At 37.4% G+C, this 21665-nt stretch overlaps 1 protein-coding gene across 6 annotated transcripts in view; it reads right to left on the reverse strand.

Annotated features, from left to right (window-relative positions):
• Foxp2 (forkhead box P2) overlaps positions 1-21665 on the reverse strand; it is a 543295-nt gene that overhangs the window by 26245 nt on the left and 495385 nt on the right. For all 6 annotated transcript variants that reach the window (XM_085840817.1, XM_085840813.1, XM_085840818.1 and 3 more), the window contains 7 exons: positions 17333-17546; positions 15248-15352; positions 8182-8269; positions 6460-6543; positions 2149-2350; positions 985-1061; positions 744-845 (listed from right to left, as the gene is read on the reverse strand). In XM_085840817.1, coding sequence (XP_085696943.1) covers positions 744-845; positions 985-1061; positions 2149-2350; positions 6460-6543; positions 8182-8269; positions 15248-15352; positions 17333-17546 — 872 coding nt within the window. The remainder of the gene's footprint in view (positions 1-743; positions 846-984; positions 1062-2148; positions 2351-6459; positions 6544-8181; positions 8270-15247; positions 15353-17332; positions 17547-21665) is intronic.

Genomic DNA, 21665 nt, shown 5'->3' on the forward strand with positions numbered 1-21665 from the left:
CTTGTGGCTAATTGATGTTTCTGACTGCTTTTTGAAATGAAAATAAAACAGTTCACTTAGTCTGTGCTGAGTGCCCTTATCTTTCCAGACGTTGCTCATTTCCAAAAATAGATGCACAGAGCTAACATTTTTTTTTTTTTTTTTTTTAGCTCCTTGTAAGATCCAGACAATGAAGTTGTTTGGACAGGGGTATAGATGAACCCTTTTGTCTAAGTAAATAAACTGCATTTATGTTCTGACAGGATAATATTCACTTTACTTTCTTTTAGTTCCAGCTGAGTAGCCAGGGCCCTCACTCCCGTGGCAGCTTCAGTCTGGATGATGAGGTATGATGTGTACAAAAGGAGCAGACCGGGACAAAACCTACAGCCTCCATTTGTTGCACAAGCCAAACAGACATTTTTCAAACTAATTAGCCAATAATATGCAAGAGAAAAAGTAATATCGTGCGCCTAACAAAGGTGTTGATGATTGAGAGCTCACGCTGTAATTAGTGTGTCAGGGCCTCGTTTCTCTGCCAAGCCTCTGCTATTAATTGCACCAAATTAGAAAACTATATCAGAGGCAAAATTATTCTTTCACTTGTCATTTTGAGAGAGGGAACTCATTCCATTCAAGAGGCAGGTTAAAAAGAGGGGAAGCGGATACTAATCTGCTTGTGTCATGTAAATAAATGCTCCTGGTGCTATCTGGAAAGAACTGTGCTGGGTATCAGACCGGCTGCAGGAGGACTTTGGCGTTACCTTCCAAGTGGCGGCATTCCGCCTGAAGTAAGCGAATGTCCGTGTAAACCAACTGTAAATTTCATTAAGTGTTAACTGCCTGTCAGATGACTCCATGATAGCCTGGAATGAGACAAGATACACAGTGACAGAGAATAATGGTTTACTAAGCAGGCTGGATGACGCTTCCCCATCCAAGCCTTCCTTTAAGCATTAATGAATTTTAATTTAATCAGCCCAAGCTAATTTTCCCTCTACTTACCTGCCTTATGAGTGTTGCATAAGTGAAGGGAGGTCTAACATCTGCGTTTTTATAAAATTCGTAGTTTGGGGCAATCTCTATAAAAATAAATAATTAGAAAAAAGACCTGTTAATTCTGCTAATAGCAAAGGGAAACAGAATCAATTTTTCATACTTTTCCTTAGTATTGGTAAAGTGATTTGGTGAGAAACCACTGGCCGTGAGGACACAGAGCATGACAGTGGAATTGAATTATATAAAAGAGGCCATTTCTGACGCACAGTGCAAATGAGGCATCCCCTAGATGTTCACAGTACTTCCGGAGCAGTGTGACCAGCTGGCCTGAGGATTTTTTGTTCCCCCTACCAGCCAGGTCCTCTTTTAAGCGGGTGGTTTAGGCATGTTCTTACATGGACTTTTGCCCCTTGCCGTAACCTTTACTTCGCTCCTCTAATACTTCTTAATGTAGAACAGGATCAACTCTTGACATCTGCATCTGCCGCCATCTAACAAAGGAGGAGCTAAGCCCCTCCCAACCCCCATGTTGAAAATAACTTCACTTTTTGTAAAAAAGAGGGCTCTGGGATCCAGTTATGGGGCGTGACTGTTATTATCCAGATGCCCCAAGGTAGTTTGCTTCAATGGAAAAGAGGGCAAAAGGGGAAGAGATGAGAGAAGATGACTTTTTACACACGTGACATTTCCGGTGAAGATGCTCTTAAACAAATAAGTAGGCCAGCGTCAGGAGCCCTGGTCCAACCGCATCGAGGCAGCGCTTGATAAAGACTGATACATCTGTGCAGAGGCTCAACTGTAATGGTGCTCGCTGTACATGTCCTTTTAAATGGCTCTTATCATAGAGCATTACCTGCAGATGTTGGATGGCTCTCGGCTTCCCTCAGAGATCAAAGGATCTCATTGAATTGAGGTGATAATATGGGCTATCCTGACAACACATCTCTCAATTTCTCTAATGGGGAGAGCTCTCCTTCCCGAACAACCATTCAGAACAATTCATCATGATGTGCTTAGGGAATCGCCTCCACCCGCATTTACCAGGAATAAAACAATTATCACTCCATAAATCCTGACTTGAGTTTCCGCGTGCCCTGGGATGGCTCTGACCATTTCATCTAGTCTTCCTCTCCCGAAGTAAAAGATCTCTACTGAGTATTCATATCCTACCTGATGACATGGGGATGTTGTATTTGTCTGAATGTCGCCTTCGTATGGCTCCCACATTGGGCACACTGGCTGGGGTGATTACAGAGGGTCCCTGGGTAATCGGGGTGACTGGGGCCGTTGGTGTGGTAGGGGTTTGAGGTAAGCTCTGTGGGGATGTCTCCAGCATATTCTTCGACATGGTGACACTAGACACCAGATTTAGCTGCAAAGGCCCAGAGAGAAGGGCGGGAAAAAGGTAGAGAGACAAGAGAAAAAGACTTAAAAAGGTTTGACAAATGAGAATGGATTCACTTCTACAGCTGTGTTGCCACTAATAAGCCGCAAAAGGAAGCAGCCAATCTCAACTAATTACAGGATGAAATTGTATCATAAGAACTCTAATTAGAGAATGCTGTTAGAGGTTATCTAATAATCTACTGCAGCGTTACTCAGGACTACCTAACTCCTTCTTCTCCTACCAGACTTCAACCAAAGTGTATACCCTTAAATAAAAGCCCGTTGCTGATTATTGACTGCCCCTGTTGTTAAACAGTTCTAGCACTCCACCCCCACCCCCCAGTGAAGCAACAACAGCAGCAACAAGAAGAACGTGGGACTTGGTGGTTTGAACCAATAGGACTTAAGAGGAACTTGCTATTCTGTTGCTGCCAGAATTTTTTTTTTCCCATGGTCCCAAATCTCAGCTGAGAGGCTTCAGCCAGCTGGAAAATTTTACGCTGACCTTTAGTCTCCTTGCTAATTTGGTGGAATGGTAATGACATTACTACATATTCAAACAAAATTGTCTTAATTGCAAATTAGCCGGAGGAGGCTGAAAATTTTCAAATTAAATCTGATTGGAGATGGAGAGAGGGAAATGGAATTTCCTCACTAACAATCATTGGTGGCATGTGTTAACAAATATAATGAAATGTCAAGTTTGCCAATTCCTCTGCAAGTATCATTTTCAATTTATGATTACAGTGTCACTTAATGCTGATGTACCCTGGAAAGTGGGTGTCAGGGTAGAAAAAAGGAAAAAAAGGTGAGAATGTATGCAAGCTGTTTAACAGTGTGCCCTTCCTTATTCCCTCAGAGAGGCCCTGCTCTTCGTTATCAAAAACTCATCTCACCTCTGCCATATTTACCACACATCTTTTGTCATAAATAGTATCCAATTAGCAAAATTGTTATGCAGGCCAACCCATAGGATTTCTCCTATATGTTGAAATGGCATTCGTCAGCGCTAAGCTACAGCCCTCTTCATTTTACATAGGAATCTGCATAACCAAGGAAGGAAACTCATTTTCCTGTCCTGGTCCTCCATAAAGTTGCTGCGGAGTGGCTAGACAGTGACTATCCAGCTTTCGTATATAATTTTGTAACACCTGCCTTTTAAAAATCCCACATACACTTCTTAAGATAAACCTCTCTCTTTTTTTTTAATGGGGAGAAAATGATGTGTACACCATTGATTGATCTTTCTTTGTGGATTTGTTTTACACATTTAGTCAGTAGAGAGATTTGTTAGGGAAACAAAAATTAACATATGCCAGCTAATTGTTCTTCTTTCTTGGGCAGCAGCCAGAAGCAGCACATTAGCAGTCTAATAATAACGACTGGCACCCTGAAGGCATCCCCAAGTGCATCTGTTCTCAATAAACCACAAACTGTTATTCTGTTCCTACTCTAAGCCAGCAGACTGGGCTGGGAATTCTTTGTTACGTACATAAATAAAAGCTGAGATAATGCTACTAAATGCTGCATTTAATACATTTACAAAGCCACTGGTGTAAGCTTCCCTGTGATATGCCAGAGTCTGCCTGTGTAGTTGGAGAAATGAAGAAAGGCCCAGGTGCATCTCTCTGTGTGTATGTTGTTTTGTTTTTACAGTAACAGAGAATGTATGCTTAACATTATATTCAGGCCATGTCATCCATGCTGCACATCTGTACGCTTTATAAAGGAAAACAGAACAACTTCCTCATACAATAGAAACCAAGCCACAAGCAATACTTTAAAAAGAGTAAGCCAGCATAAAGCAGGAGAAGTAAAAGCCAGAAAAATGTCAAATCGTCGACCAATGGGGTATCTCTCTCGATGAATATCCAACAAGATTCTGCATTTCCTGAACATATCAAAAGTTATCAAAACACGGGAAGTACATCTTTTTTTCTATGCAAGCCATTCATGTTTACAATGTTCCAGTAACTTACCCTGCATCCTATAATAATGAGCATACTGTGTTTGTAGGCGTGCACTTAGAAACTGATAAAATAGAATTTATTATTAACTAGAGGGAAGCATGTAAAAGCCAGGATGAGCACTTAGGTAGCTCGGCTCATCTGAATATAGTCAAGGTTGGGTGAAACTCATTATTCAGGACTCGCAGCCTTGATAACTTTGATTTTCATCCATCCATAGCATGGCCAAAAGGTACCATTTAATGAAGTACCATTCAGAGAGTAAATGGGGTCATATAATAGACAGTGCGGTTGCACCTTGTGTTCATGTACTGATAGCTGTTAAGGGTGCGGTGATGAACCAACAGAGCTCATTTCTCCTTGGTAATAAATTCATGCTATTAATATTTATCAAATGTGTGGGCCGTCTCAACTGAGCCACTGCACATGAAACCATAAATCTCTACTATCATATCAATTTTGAAGCTTCTTTTGTACAGTGTATAAATTTTAGGGTCTTTTTGAGGGGTGTGAGTATTGACCACTCTTCTTTCAAACCAATTTGAGGCCAGGAGCAGTTTCCCACTTCAGATATCGCTAGTTCCAAGGGGAACTTTAAACTGTGGTCTCATTTTAAATCGCTCATCTAAGATTCTGTATTAATTGCCCACCATCAAACGCAATTAGCAATTCTTTCATGTGTGGTTTATGTAATGTAATACTTCAATTACATTATTCATTCAGGTTCTGTTTTGGATTATAGGCTGAAAATTCTTTATTAGTGTAGATGTAACCATGCTGCTGGAGTTTTAAAAAATTTACTGATTGAATAATTAATTGGAAAAGAACAAGCTGCAGACTCCTGATGGATTTATGAGACAATTATTCTGTCTTGTGATTATCTACATTATACTATAGAAGCTATGAGGGGAAAAATTCTTACTGAAAAGAAAGTCATAAATACTGTATCAAAAGATTCCCAAAAGTTTATTTTTAAAATTAAAAATGCAGACATTCTATATTTTAAAATGTCATATGTCAGATTCACAAAGAGACCCTTCTCTTTCTTTCTATTAAAAATATGTTTAGGGCGCTCTATGCCATATGGCACAAAGGAAAAGCTACAATGTCTTTGCAGAAATGCCTCAGAAGAGTTTAAATAAATACAGTATCTATGCAAAAAAGGCACATTTTGAATCATATTAATGAACAGGAGATGCAGAGATACTAAAGGAAAATCAGACAATGTACTCTGTCTTCTGTTTCCTCCCCACTACAAAACTGAGTATTCTTTTTATAGCCAGAGTAGTGCAGGGAGAAACAAGCTGGCAGTCCCTAACCATCAGGCTCTGCAGGACCCTTAGTGAAAAATATCCCACAAACTTTCATTAAAGTCACTCTGTTGTTTATTGAATTTTCTATGCAAACGTCAGCTAGGAGAGATAACAGTATATTCGTTTTCATAGTCTGTGTATCTGACTAAATTATCAGGTGGAGCTTAGGTATCACGTTTTTAGGAGAAACTGTAGTTTTTGTTTTCTATAAGGGATCATTATCCCTTGGGGATAAGCTCTTCAAGTTCAGATAGTGTATACTATATGGCGAAACATCCCAACGTGTGAAATGCACCTTAACTGAAAAAAACCATCAACAAAATGAGACAAAACTGGCTACAAAATACTAAGATACTTTTGAGAAAACATTTGATTAAAAAAAAAAAAGTAGTCCATTTATATGTCTCTTGTGATTGATCTGAGTCTTCTGGGCCCAGCACATACCTTTCTATTTTCGATTGGTACTGATCCTGCTTCTTGGGGGGGAGGGGGGGCTCAAAGTCCGTCTCCCTTTAATATCTGTAAACCTATCACAGAAAGATATTCCCCCTGGCTTCGGCCGCGAGACAGTGATTTGCGCACTGATGGGTGTACTTTGTTTAGTGTCACCCACAGTGTAGATTGGATGGATTTTGTAAAAGATAGCATTACTTTAGAAGAAACATACAATTTGACAAGCGATTGCATTTTACTTTCGTTTTATTGCTGCAGTTTTCATCACAGTCATTGTTTTCTAACTGTCCCTAAATGGCTCATTTTCTTAGTCTGTTACATCAGTATAGCTATTTACTGTTTATAAAGCAATATGCACTTACAGGTTTGGGAGATGGTTTGGGCTCTGAGGGTCGCATGTGCAAGTGGGTCATCATCGCTTGAAGACGTTCGCGTTCCTTAGAAAGCTGTTAAGAAAGAGTGAGATCAGAGGCGGTTTAGAAATGACTGATCCAGCTATTTTATCACAGCGATACATCTTATCATTGAGCTTGTCTCCCAGTAATGATTCCTGCATATAAAAGCCTGGGATGAGAGACTTAGCGGGGAGGAAATGCAAGTTTAGCTAGAGAAGGAGAAAACTTTTTGTAGCTTTTCTTATGTTAAAGGTCAGGGAAAACAAATAACACTTCATCTTTTTGTCAATAAGAGAATTGAGGTCACAGTTGCTCCGACAGTAACAAGTTACCGAAACCATAAATTAGAAGGCCCATGGTGTCTTTTCAAAGTCCTGTGGACACTGTTAGCAATGGACTAGTGCCGACAGCTGTGAAGGGGTGAAGGGTTCTCAAAGCGAAGTGCCTGCCAGGATTGTCTACAGACTTCATGCATTCCCACCGAGGTCCAGTTAGTGCCCCCTGCAATCTGCCATCATCAATCTAATTCAATAGAGTGACAGAGACCAGGCAGTGTGAAATGCTGAACTCTGCCACCGAGTCTGCATCTACACTTGCACTGGGTCTCATTACAACTGACGGACCTTACTTTTCCATCAGTCAGACATGAGAGAGAGAGAGAGAGAGAGAGAGAGAGAGACAGAGAGAGAGAGAGAGAGAGAATTGGTCACAGTACAGACATATCATCAGATGACCTCTTATGCTTTAGTCTACATTTTAGCTAAGGTAAACAGATCTATGTAGCCAAAGCTTCCTGTGCTACTTTGACAATGAAACATTATTACATATCCTCCATTATTTTGCAACTTAAATGTTTTCCCTTTTCTGGAAAAAAGGAACAGGATGATGGATTAGAAACAGTGGAAAGAATAGTAAAGAGGACTAAATACCAAGTTAAGTGTTCAACTATACAAAACAAAAAGTTAGTTTGCAGAAAAATCTTAAAGATGCCATATGAGAGGAAGCCTTAAAGGAGTGCCAAACCAGAAGAAAACTAAAATCTGGCATGTTATCATTGCTTTCTGAGATCTTACAATTTCTGTTTATTTTGTTTCTTTAAAAACTCTGTTTTACTTTTAATTTTGGAAAAATACAACTTTGATAGCATTCTTGCAGTATATATAACATGATATGTACATTGTTTGTCACTATGTTAGCCAAAGACAAATTAAGTGTTGTAGGTTTTAAACTCTAAATACAGTATACAAAGATATCAAGCTATTCTTCAGTTCATTCACATTATTATAAAGCATGGCCCCTTTGTTATAATGCACAATCCTGTGGCACAGGAAAGTCCAGATTAGCTTGTATAAAGACTGTCTGTGCAACGATGTCGTAATTTATGGGAGTTTATGTCTACTGAGTCTACAATAGCGAGACTATTGACAGGAATTTTGAGGATATCTGAATATATATACAACAGGACCTGAAGTTTACATAGGTACAAGTGATATAGAAAGTATAGAAATCTACCCTGTTATCAATTGTTAGAATTTAAGTTAAAAATAACTTAAATTCCACATATTTGAACAGGTATTGTGTTATAAAGACAATATGATGTAGCCAGGAAGATCCAACCACTTGCTCAGTACTCAAGTTAGCACACCAGAACTCTGAGAAGAGTGCACATCAAGGGAGCATGGGACTCACCTGGATTTCTAACTGCTGCACCACCTGCATTTGCACCCGACACTGGGCAGTGCTTCGGTCATCCAATGCATGCTCATTGTTAAGGTGCCTATAAAACACAAGACATGAAACAGAGTGAGAAGTGATGTTGACCCAGCAATATGTGCCTCATTGAATAGGCACTGCCTCTATAGGGCACTTGTAGATTCCTCTGCAGTGGGAAAGCTCAAAGCCTGGAAGCCATAGAGAAAGAAGGCAAATGTTTCGTGAAAATTATTTGTGTCACACAAAGAGGCTCTTCATGTACCAGGTTAAAGAAAAACATTTCTCTATCCTCTTACAGAGCACAAGTAGAAGTCATGATGTATTATTACCATGCTTTCAGCAGCTGCTTTGTAAAGACTAGTGTGTGTAGCTGGGCGTGGTGGCACACGTCTTTAATCGCAGCACTTGGGAGGCAGAGACAGGCAGATTTCTGAGTTCAAGGCCAGCCTGGTCTACAAAGTGAGTTCCAGGACAGCCAGGGCTATACAGAGAAATCCTGTCTCAAAAAACAAACAAACAAACAAACAAACAAACAAACAAGACTGTGTGTGTGTGTGCACGTGTGCCGCTTGTGTGTAACAGAGAGAGAGAGAGAGAGGCAATTCTCTACTTCATTTGTATTAAAAAGAGTGTTTCTATGCTGATTTTTAGTGAGAGATATCTTATGTCTGGGTGGGTTGTGAGTTATGCAAGAGTTGTGGAGTTTTCCATAGAAATATCCATGCCCACAATTAATGGTCGTGTGCTGTTACTATTTTGTGATATATACTGAAGGTTCAGAGTTATAAGATTGACGTTTCTTATAAATAGTCCTAATTGGGATGTATATGTGACATACATAAACACAGTGAAAGAAGACATCCTAAAGATGCTACTCTAATCTTAACTTGTGTGCTCATTATTTATTATACACAAGGGCTGAAGATGTTTCCAATACATGATATCTTACTCAACCAAAAACCAAACCAAACCAAAACAAAAAGCAAAAAAAAAAAAAAAAAAAAAAAATCCTAATACAGCAGCATTTTAAATTAGCATGAAAATATCCAATAATTTTTCCTTTGTAATTGATATTATTTATTTGATGTCTTCCCAAATTAAGAAAGTAATTTTCGGGTAATTCAGTTCTTTTTAACTACTTAACCAATAGGTGAGTGAAGACAGCAATTTAAGAGACACAGAAAGGGAAAAGGTTTATTGAACACAGCACATACTTAGGAATTTAATGCATTTACCTATATATATTTCAATATCATTTAAAATATCTCTGAAGCTTTTTTTTTTTTTTGTAATTCTGAGCAGGTGGAATTCAAAAAATAGTTGTGTTCCCTTTTTACCTATGCTTCTTGAAGCACATGAAGCAGAAAATAATGCAGAGACAGATGCACTTGCCGTACAATATGAAGACTTAAGGTATCAATGACTCAAAGCTAACTTGTAAACAAGTAGATCATATCTGTTAGTACAACTAGGTTCAGCCATCAGAAACCTTTGTTCCTTTCCACTCCAACTTCGATAAATTAGGCCAGTTTGTTCTAACACCTCCTCACTGATTATAGCAACAAAACCTCCATGCATCTCTCTATAATTGCCAGGCTTGGCTGATGATAAAACTGGGAGCCAAAATCGTGAGGAGGATCAGGTCAAGCTGGAGTTGTGTGACCAGAGCACATGAGAGGTCCTTCCCACTCCTCCTGTCTGCTCTCGCTCAGCTCCAGCTCCATCTGCTAGAAACCTGGCTGTAATGAGGGCTAGGATCATTAAAGGTCTCTGAGAAGAAGGCAGAGGATGCCAAAGTAAGCCAGGGGTAGTGAGTGGTGGAAAATGTCACTAATTTCTAATAAACAAGATGGCATTAAAATTAAAGATTTTGTCCCCTAAATTTTAATGAACAGCAAAGCAATGTCCTGGCAACATTAACACGATAATTTGTTGCATCCCTATGGTTTGGTATTGTTGTATTTTTGTGAGATATTTTTTTCCACCAGGAACTCTTAGGGAAAACACACATAATTTATCCTGCAATCAGCCTAAAAGATGCATATTTTTAAAAGGCTATACATAAAGATTAGGATATAAATAGAGCCCAGGAGATAAATAGATGTTGCAGTTTTACCTGAAAAGGTATATTCAGTATAACATATATATTTGCACAAAACCATTTTTTAAAGGAAAATTTTTATACTTGTTTACTTCTTAGTGATAATTATATTAAAACAACTTTTTAAAAAGTACAATATGTTTGCATTATATTCTTGGGTCTTAGAGACCTATTCAATTTATCTCTGCAGCTTTTATTAGAATAGAGACTGGAGACTACAATAATAGTCAATGAGGTTTTGTCTTGATTGAATTTTTCAGTGGAACACAAAAGAACCTTGCCATTAAAATAGTCCTTTATTCTCCTGTATGAAGGCGAAAGGTTTTTAAAGTGTTGTGATGTTCAGTAATGAGCCTCTATCTAAATTATCATTGGTGACAAACTCACAAAGCACTTCTCGAGGACACATAGTTATGAAATGCCACGGCTGCCACTTTCTCTCCTGTAATTATAGGCTAGCTTGCAGCCCTTCAATGATCATTTATAGAACAGCCTCCAGTGGATTACTGAGAACTTGAAAAACACATACATACCTCTGCCACATCTCCCTTATCCTTTCCCTGCTATTGTTTACCAGTGATATGTAAAATAATGGTGCCTATTCATTCCCCCCTACTTAATTATGCCAATCAAAGTACAGAAATAGTGTCGGATATAAATACAAATCAATAAGACCAAATAAATAGGCTAAGTATTAACATTAAATTATGAATTTATGTATTTATGACTATTTTGTGCTCAAATTATTCTCTTTTATGTTTTTATAACCATCTCAGGTACTACATATTGCTGTTCAAAAATTCTCTATGATTTATAAATCAAGGATGAGATAATGCTGAAAAATGAGAGGATTGGTAGATTTTTGCAGTCAGTGCCTAATTGCTGTTTCAAAATGCATATGCAAAGGGACATTTCATAAATCATTTAATCATGTCCCTTGCAGGAAGTTGGAACTAATGTTGCCAATACCCTTTTTATATGAATTCTCCATGATACCATCTTACGCATTTGATATATTGCCTATGTCATAAATTATGGGTCCTTACAAAGGACCAAGTGGGATTGTTATCCCAGAAGATGCTTGTTAGAAATCCTTTTTTAACTTTCTTGTTTTACTTATTGCTAGTTCTATTTCACAGCTTCATACTAGCCACCAATAATGCTTTCTAGTGGCAAAGGTCTGTAAATTACCCATGCAATCACTAACACCATTTCACAGGCCTGTTCTATGTCTACTGGTCTGCTAACAAGGCGATTACACACAAATTACTGAATGCCTATGAAATATTTAAATGCATTCTACTCTACTATGCATTAATAAGAGCAAAGCAAGCTCTGGAATTCTGGTTAGCTCCAGTCCCTAATGTCCCCTAATGAGCCTCTTACGGAGACTGCAGTTCAAACAGAGAGGTGAAGAAAAAATGCAAAGGGGGTCTTCAGAAAGGCAGCGCAGAGCAAACATCGTGGGAGCCACTTCTAATTTATGGGTCACTTTATAGCTATATTGATTTTTGTTTTCAAAATGGAATAAATGATGTGGTCGACTGGCGTTCTTTCAGAACTGCATTGAATCTGTGTGCTAGGTAGGTAGTGTGAACTAGAGAAAAGAAAAGAAAACTAAACTAAACAAAAAAACAAACAAGCCATAAACAGCCAAAGTCTTTCCAAAAACAATTCAGCAAACCTTTTAGGGAAGCCGAAAGAATGGGAGTGGGGTGGGGGCTGGAGGTGGGAATCTTTCAGATTTATTTGTTTAATGCCCAATTCCCTTCCACAAAGCTTTTATGGTTATGGATGCAGGTGGATACTTCAGTTATACACACTGCCCATTAGCAATTCAATTTTAACCTCTAATTTTTTTTCAAATTCATTTAAAGCTATAGTATTTTATAAGCTAAAAAAGGGAGTGTGCTTAAATCCAATTGTCTCAGAGACTGTTTGAACAGAATGTTTCACTTGCACATCGCTGGGAGTTGATTTATTTTGCATCAAGGTTTTTATGTTTAAGCACTGACAGGAGTTTAAATACAAAATGTTAGCTGTCACTATTCATTTAGCTGATTACGTGAGATGCCTTAGTTTTGAAAGATATGGGCACTGTCACCAAAAGAAACAACAGTCTGACAAGTTCAAAGAATGCCTCCTTGAGGTCATAATTTTGTAGCCATGCTGCCTAGTGAAAGACAAAGAAAGAGACAACACACACTAAGTAAGAAACATAAATTGTAGCGTAGTCAGCTGCAAGAGAAAGAAAACAAATTTTCACAAAATAAATGAATAGGTTTCCACTGCTTTTTCTGCTGCTCATTCTGCAGTGTCAAGCCTTAAAGAACCAATCACTAGCAGGCTCCATTCATTCCTTCTCCTTGTTTAATTAATCTTTGGAATGCTCATAGGTGAAAGAACTACCCATTCCGGCTTTTGCAAAGCACAGTACTTCTGGTGCTGCATCTCTCCATTTTGGCACCTGTGTGGGCAACTTCAAGAATACTTGTCTGCTAACTGGAATGCTACACTCTAAACCTTTTGGCTTTAGCTCTGAAAGTCAATACATCTATATTCAAGCTGACTTTGGTGCAATTGAATGGTAATTAATTCTGCAGTCAAACTACACTAAAGTTTTGTCAGATGTGATTACACTCTGACACTTAAAAGACAGTAATGAAGAAGTAGGACTAAATGCTTCTGATCTGCTGAGAGCTGCAATTGTTGGTCAGAAAAAAAATGGTTAAATTCTGTCAACTCTCACTTTCCAGGAAAGTTGAAAAATTTCTCCTGAAGAATGTTAGCTTGGACTTTGTTTTCTTCTATTATTGTCAGAGTTTGTTTTAATTTTCATTTTTATTCAATATAAAAATATACCCCACTTGTTAATTAATGTGGAGATAAAAATTATACTCCTGAGAATGGTAACATGGTACCTGGAAGACTAAAGATGTATATGATGCTGAGTCAACTTTTTCTTGAATAAATGAAGTACTTCATTAATAAAATATTTTATTTCTTTTCAAATTTCTCACATGTCTTTAAGAAAAAGATAATACTGATTCAGGAAATATGTCATATTAATCTTTCATTTCAGTGGAGTATATTGGCATTAAGTAGGAACAGAATTTATCTCAGGTCTTTGAATTAGAAAATTTAAAACATATGCTATTAAAAAGGGGTAGAAGGAGGACCATACAGTCTACTGTCAGTAGTCTATTATCAGTATAAAGTGAATAGAAAGACAGTCTTTGAAACCAGGGTTGATACTTGATTGAAGTGAAATGCTTTTAAAATTGTGATTTCTCCAATTAAAAACAAACAAACAAACTAACAAAACAAAACAAATACCAGTATGAATATGAGAAAAGATTATGGAGAATAAAATGAGAGAGTTCTTATTCATTCACGTGTTTTTGATACAAATTATCTGACCTGTGAAAAATCGTCTTCATATGTCTTAAAGAAATCATACTAAAGGAGAGAAACGCAGTTTCCCTCAGAAAATGAGCCACACTTTACTTATAAAATATTTTAGAGAAAGAAAATAACTACTAACCAGGTAGTTTTATACATTCAATTATTCCTAGGACATAGAATCAGTCATCCTAGACAGATGCTCACTGACAGAAAATATACCGTAATGATAGAGGTAAAAATTATGGAATTATTGCTAAAATAATTTATATTTCTGGATTTTTTTTAGCCCTTTTTTGGTAGTAGAAACTTTAGCAAAGCAGCCTAACATCTTTTAAATGCCCTTTTTGTGGGAATAATATAATAAATTTCACACCCAGAAAAGTGGCAGCTCACAGTTGGTTTGGTGTAACAGACATGTAAATTTTCATTTAAGTCCATTTCTGAAAAGCCATTGTGATCTGTGAAGCAAATTTTCTCTTAATTGGTCTGAAACTCTATATAAAAATCTTCATGGAAGTCTTCCTGTAATCATTTATAAAGGTATTATGATACCAAGTGCTTGCCTCGTTGTTAGGGTACTTCGGCTCTGTACTCTGCAGTCGGTCTGCCATTTGTAAACACATCTTTTTGATGTTTCTGCCAACATCCTGGCAACAAAGCAGTGCAATTTCAAATGAGCTAATTAACTTAATTGTTGATGAAGCATGAAACAGTTCATTCACCCTGTTAGCTGCACCATGACAACACAAGAGGCTGAGGCTGCGAAGACACTCATCTTCATAAACCTATCTGCAGCTCCCTGTTCAGATCTTCCCTGTACCAACACTGTGAGCAGAAAATTGTCCATGAAAAGGAGATGATCTGCAGGAGAACCCCTCAAGGAGCCTTGAAACTAAAATATTGTAGGGATGCACAGGATTTGAGTTCATGCTGGAGAAATTATATAATCTACTTTCCAAATACATCACCATAGATGGCAAAGGTAACAAATTGAGCGACGAAATGTGACTGTTGCATCAAATGTCCGAGACATCACTGATTTTCACTTTTGATCCTGGATATTAAATGCCATTACTGGAAGTGGATATACAGAATCTGCCCCTTTAGAGAGACCTACAACCTATGTCTATTTTATTTCATTTAGAGAAATTGTATGCTTATTCAAATATTATATGAAATTTTAATAAAAATTCTAATAAAAATTTCAATTTGAAAAGAAAAATTTCTACTTCCAGAGAATGCTCTTTCACAAACCTGTTTCATAGTGATTAAAATCACCGTCATGGCAGGCTCATATTCCACTGGTTTGAAGCCTTCCAAATAATTTGCAAAATACTTTTATAAAAAGATGAATATGACCTATGAACATATTTAGCCTTGTTTTTCCAGTCCACTTGTTGAAACAAACTCAAAACTCAGTGTGCTCTAAGATGGACCATCTTTTCTCTTCTCTTTCAGTTACTGTTTATTTTACAGCAGTGTGCCAAAAGTCCCATGTAATCTGTTTCCCCTTCCCCAAGACTAGTTAAAACCTACTTCAGAAACTGCCCAAAATCTTCACATATGCTTTCACAGCCTGGCCACTTGCAGACTCCATGGCCATAGAGAGTGTGGGAGGCCCCAGTCTCCTCGTGCGATGAGCTGTAGCAAGAGAACACAACGTCAGATTCATCTCAGAAAGCCATAATCGTTGCAGGCTGCTAGCGCCTGTCAGGTTACGATCAGTGACAAACAGGTCAAAACAGGTCAATTCAGCTCAGTGCAGTCAGAGAAATTTAATCGTTCTATTGAATAGTTCAACTGCCAAGGCTAGATGATGTTCCAATTAGTGAAGAAATAGAGCCAAAGATGACTGTTAATAAAGGATGAAAGACTAAGAGGACTCTATAATATCATATGCTAATCCTGCCATATGACCTGACTGTAACATTTTACCTGTAAATAAAAAATATGTATATGTAGCCTTATGTTGTAGAGTGGGAAAATTTTATTTTAACGAAAACTATATGGAAATCATCATCATATTTTTGAAATATGTCTTTAGAACACAGTATGAACAGTAGGATCACTTAAACTAATATTCATGTGCAAACCATATGTATACATTCATACAAATATTCCTAGTGGTTACAGTTGATATGAAAAATCAACTCTGCAACAGTGTTTGCTATATCCTTACATAATTATGGTAGGCCTTTAATAAGTGGGTATTATATCAGATAGAGAGATATGAAAACTAACATATTTCTGAAATATATAATCATCAAATTAATCTCAATTAAAACAACAGCGTGGAAGCATTCAGAAGCTTAGCACTCTGTAATAAAAACTAAGATGAAAATCCACATGTGCTCAGATAAAGGCCAGGAACATTGCCATACTTTGGTCTTCTATTTTCAACAGTGCTGTAACTTTTATGTTTCTTTGAAAAGAATATGGCAACGTATTTGGCCCAGCTAGGCAAATCTGTTATTACATGACAAGAGCGCCAATCTACTACATGCTCTTTTGGGAACAGAGTACTTTGTGTGTATAAGTCATTTCATTATAAAATTCCATACCTAATCTTCAGATTTTAAAAACAACTTTTCTTTTTTAGAAGTTCTTAGATTTACACTTTATGTAAATATTTGACAAGATCTGACTTAGAAGTGATGTGCCTAAGCAAGTGGAATTAAGTTATAAAGTGTAGCTGGATGTTTCTTATGGAAGCACAGTTTAAAAAAGAAGACAGAACTCTAAGCAGAAACACTACGGTGGGAAGATATCTCACACAATGTAATATTGGCAACAAAAGACCAATGACTTTCCTGTATACATTCCCAGTTACATTTATTTTAGAAGCTATCAAAGTGTATTCATTTTGATATATTCACTAATCCACTTCAAGCAAAAACACTTTTAAATTAGAGATAATTAAAAATGTAGCTGGGCGTGGTGGCACACACCTTTAATCCCAGCACTAGGGAGGCAGAGGCAGGTGGATTTCTGTGTTCAAGGCCAGCCTGGTCTACAAAGTGAGTTCCAGGACAGCCAGGGAAATACAGAGAAACCCTGTCTCGAAAAACCAAACCAAACCAAACCAAACCAAACCAAAACAAACCAAACCAAACCAAACCAAACCAAAACAAAACAAAACAAAACAAAACAAAACAAAACAAAAAAATGTGTGCATTATAAAAAAAAAAGTGTGCATTATACACGTTTTTTTCTTTAGTTCACATTTTAAGTGTGTCCTTAGAAATTAGAAAGTAGTTGAACATTATGCAATCAAGAATATAAATGACCAGAGTTTCTTTTTTATTGTTGTGGCATGATGGGGTTAGTGAATGTTCTCATAACTGGAGTTAATTCATAATATGTTATTTATCAATTTATGTCAATATAATCATTCCTTGCACATTCATGGAAAACTTAATTTCTTTAGGCATGCTCTCTATTCATATCCAGTATACTGGTGGCGTTTGACATTATTTTATAGCTTAAAAGAATAAAAGGTCAACAAAAATGATTTCTCTTTCAGTTGCTCTCAATACAGTTTTTGCCCCTGTTCATTTCTGGTTTGTCAACTGTGGAGATAAAATATGGGTGTAAGCAGAGAGCACAGTGCAGGTGGCTTACCTGTCCCGCCGTGCATTCAGAACTGAAGACTGTCCATTCACTATGGAATGATGTGTAATTGGTGGTGATGCTTTGGAAGTGGTGGAGGAGGTAGTCGAGGAGGAATTGTTAGTTGTGAGGTCTAGCCCTCCATGCTTAATGCCGTTGTCTTCCATACTATGGACTCCAGTCACTTCTTTCCATAGTTGCTGAATTTCAGCAGGACTTAAGCCAGCTATAAAATGAAAGCACGTGCCATTGATATAACAAGTTAACATACTCATGAGCTTCAGAAAGGATTAGCAACATCACCAACGTGAATACATGATAAAAATACTCTTGTACCCCCAATACTAAAGGTGTTTTTTCATCCCAAACAATATGTTATTTATTTTAAAACAGCAATTTGAAAACAGTACCTAGGAGAAGGGGTTTGGGAAATGTATGGTTGATAAAAAATATCTACTCATCTTCTATTTATAAATTAGATATTAGAACTTGATTAGTAGTGTTAAGGAGGAGGTGAAAGAAATTTTATAAATAATATACTAAAAGGAAAAAAAAGCAAAAAAAAACATTACAAACAGGTCAAAACAAAATAACACTCAATGGAAGAGGGGAGAGGAGGGAGAGAGAAAGAGGAGGGGGAGGGGGAGAAACAGAGGGAGATAGAAGGGAAAGGAGAGAGGTTGATAGGACAACGACGACGATGACTACTACTACACCACCACTACTACGGGTTGATAAAAAACTCAACTTCTCACTTTAAACAATTTCCTGGTTCAGATTCTTTGTGTTTACCTGACAAACAAGAGTGAGAGCAGCAAGCTTGGTATGGTCTTTTGATTTGGACTATTATTTTAAAGAAACATTTTGAAGTATCTTAAATGACTGTTGTCTTTCTTTCTTTTCTTTTTTTAAATGCTTGCATGCATTGCCTGTGCTCACAAAACTTGAACACATTAAAGTTGTAATTTAAATTTAGGCTACCCATTCCTAACACAAATGCTATCTCTAACAAATAGCCACTTGCAAATGAAAAATTAATTTTCCAAAAGGGACTTTCACAGGGGAAACCAACCAGTCTTACGGGCAGATCATATGCCTAGCAGTAGATTGCTAAATGAACTCAATTGCATCTTTTGGGGTTCTTTGTCTCATAAAGATGTGTCAGGGCATTTTTTCTTTGTATATATCATAGATTCTGATTTTGTGTTTCTATGGGATTCCTATGTGTAAATGTGTGTCCAACTATATGTTTCTTCTACTTTGTCTTTAGCTCTTTTTCTTCAATTTGTTTGCTTGGTCCCAGTCTGACATTTTTATTTTATCTTATTTTACTTTGCTTTATTATTATTATTATTATTATTATTATTATTATTAATCTTTAGATGCTTGATTGTTTTCGAATTAGAAATAGAAAGGTTGGAGATGCATAAGAGAGAAGGACAGAGGTATTACGGGGAGCTGGAGGGGGGAACCATACTCAAAATATATTGTATAAAAATACTTTAGATAAAGTTATTAATGAATGACTGAATAATCTAGGCAGACTGACTTGAATGAATCTGCTTTTAAAATTATTACTAAAATATCAAAGTGACTAAATAAAATTCTAGTAGAAGAAATGAAGCTGTAATTTTAATTGCTATCATTTATTAAATGCGTAAGATATTCTGAATCTTTAGCAAATGGTTTATATTCCTGAATCCAGTGACCCTCACTGGAGGTCAGGATTCATAATGTACAGGTAAGCAGAAGGTCCGCCTTCCAATGGCCCTTAGATCCAAACTCTGTGCTCTGGAACACTCTGTGGTGCTACCTTTAAAATTATATACAGATGCATGGATGTAACCAAAGTACAGCGATGCCAGTGGCTGTGGTGATGGCCATTTATCAAACGATGTGCAGGGAAGGGCTAGGAAAGAACACTCTAGCTAGATAACAGAGGGTGCAGGCAGGGAGGGTGAGCACTATTCTCTACAGAGAGTGATAAAGAGCCAGTAGCCAGAATTCTCACTGGCCCAGGTGTAACTCTTTGCCAAATTATACTTCATGACGGTCACACTAAATTGCCAGGCCTAGGACAATTTCAGTTTTGTTAGTTTATCCAAAGCTATCATTTTGATAATTTTTGATCCGTAATATTTTAAGGAACAATCTGAGATAATAAAAAAGACAGGATAACTTTGGCTTTCTAAAGCTATTTTGGAATACTTCATGTTTTTTTCTGTTAAGATATATGTTTTTCTAATGGTATATATCATTTTGTTGTACAGAAAACCATTTCATATACAAATTATTAACTGTTGCTTTAATGGTAGTGTTGACTTAGAATCATGAATCTTTTCTGACCATAACTTTGTAAGGCCTGTCTGAGTCTATAGGGTGTCCTAATATCAGATCCCCCAAAGCAAAGCTCTTTCCTTCTCAGAATCTACATAACTTCAGTATCCCAAACTGTAGCCTCCCTTTCCCATCTGCTAATTGTAGCCTAGACAGCAACAAGAGCTTCATAATCTCTTTCCCTTTCTACCTGCCTTGAATTATATGATTTGCTCTTCATACAACAGACAAATGATCTATTTCAAGATAAATTAAGACATGTCCATTCTCAGGCAAAGTCTAGCCTAAGAGTGTTTTCCAACACTTAGATACAAAGCAAAACCAAGAAAAACAAACAAACAAAAGCCCAGCCTTTACTGTGACCCTCCACTGTATGGTATTTCTTCTGTCTTTTACCTGGTCTCAGCTATCATCTTCTCCAATTTTCTTTTCATTGTAGCCACCTGGTACTTCTGTTCTGCTGCAAACCTTTATGCATGTTCTGGCCTCTTCTGTGGCTATTCTCACAGCCACATCTACTCTCACAGGGGAATTGCCCAAGGTTTTCTCCTTCCCTTCTCTTAGACAGCTTGAAACTCATTCCAACCCTTGTCCTGATAGGTCGTTGGCCACAGTGGCCACAAATATCCTCTTTCTCCTGTTTCACATCATTTCTTGACTATCAAGACTACTTTTACTTAAAGAATATTAACTTAGCTTCTGCAATTATGCAAATACTGGTCAATTATGCAAAGAGCTATGGCTCTTACTGTCTGTCTCTCCCTCTCGATCTTTCTCATCTCTCACCCTCTCTCATTACGAAAGTGTCACTCTTCAAAAGTTTGTCTAACAAACAAGATCAGGTTTTTCTTTTGTTGTCATGTCCCAGTGACTTGAACAGTGCCTGGTATATGTCCAATAAATACAGTTGAGGTCTTTGTTTGCAATGGAGTAATATAGTTCCTGAAGACCTGTTGATTATAACATTGATGCTTGGTTGCCTTTCATGAGGGTCTTATGTACAGGCATTGCTACCAGTAAGATCAATGTCTAAAGAGTTACAGAAGGTACTAGTGATACTTGATATGCTTACTATGCTAATACTTTGAAAGACTACAGCAGTTAGTTATATTGTTGATTCTTAGTTTATGTGCTTTGTAATAATTTGATTAATACAAGTAATTGATCTGTACTCTATGTCCCCAAACACAGTTCATTGTTTGTTTGTTTTTTAATTTGATATTGCCATGTGATCTTGTCGGGTCTTTCAAATCTTGCATTTTCTAAACCCAGATTCTTGCTGTATACGTGTCTTTGGCTAAAATATGCCCCCTGCAGCTTTCCCCAGCCACTGGAACAGACACCACACGTGCCACTCTTCTCTGCACTCACTGGTCTCAGAACACCTGAAGGAAATTAGTATACAGTATCTCAAACCATGTTTACTAGATTTTAGAATGGTTAGAAATAACACTGATGGTGTGAGGCACTGGACCCCCACGGTGGGCATTGTTAGACACGGTGGCACAGATTACTTAAATGACTGCAAACCTGGTACAAGGAGGCGAGTCTCACTTGTAGGTCATTTCCTACATGATTGCTTCCTTGCACTTCTTCTCTGGCCTTATTTAAATGCTCTACTGTATTACTGTATTCTCTGTTCTCTTCACTCAGAAAAGATTTTCAGTTACTTGAACATTAGTGTCCTGACAAACATATTCTAGGGAGGAATGGGTTAGAATATTAAAGAATAAAAATCAACTCAAATATCCAATGAAGATGATTCAGCTTCTCTGAACCTATGTCAAAGACGTAGCCAAGTTCTAATACCCTCTGTTAAGCACGAAGGCTTTCAAAGTCCATGGCAACAGGATGTGGGGCAGTACTCGTCTCCTTTTTACATGATGGCTTGAACCTGGTTCCTATTCACTGCTCTACTTAGGAATAACCATTGGGGAAATGTTTCCTCAAGATTCAAGTCAATTAAAGATGAATCACTACATGAGCGTCAGGTCATGAAGCAGAAAAG

The sequence above is a fragment of the Mus caroli genome, unplaced genomic scaffold (genome assembly GCF_978045245.1).
Source record: "Mus caroli unplaced genomic scaffold, Mus_caroli_1 scaffold_7, whole genome shotgun sequence".
Lineage (NCBI taxonomy): Eukaryota > Metazoa > Chordata > Mammalia > Rodentia > Muridae > Mus > Mus caroli.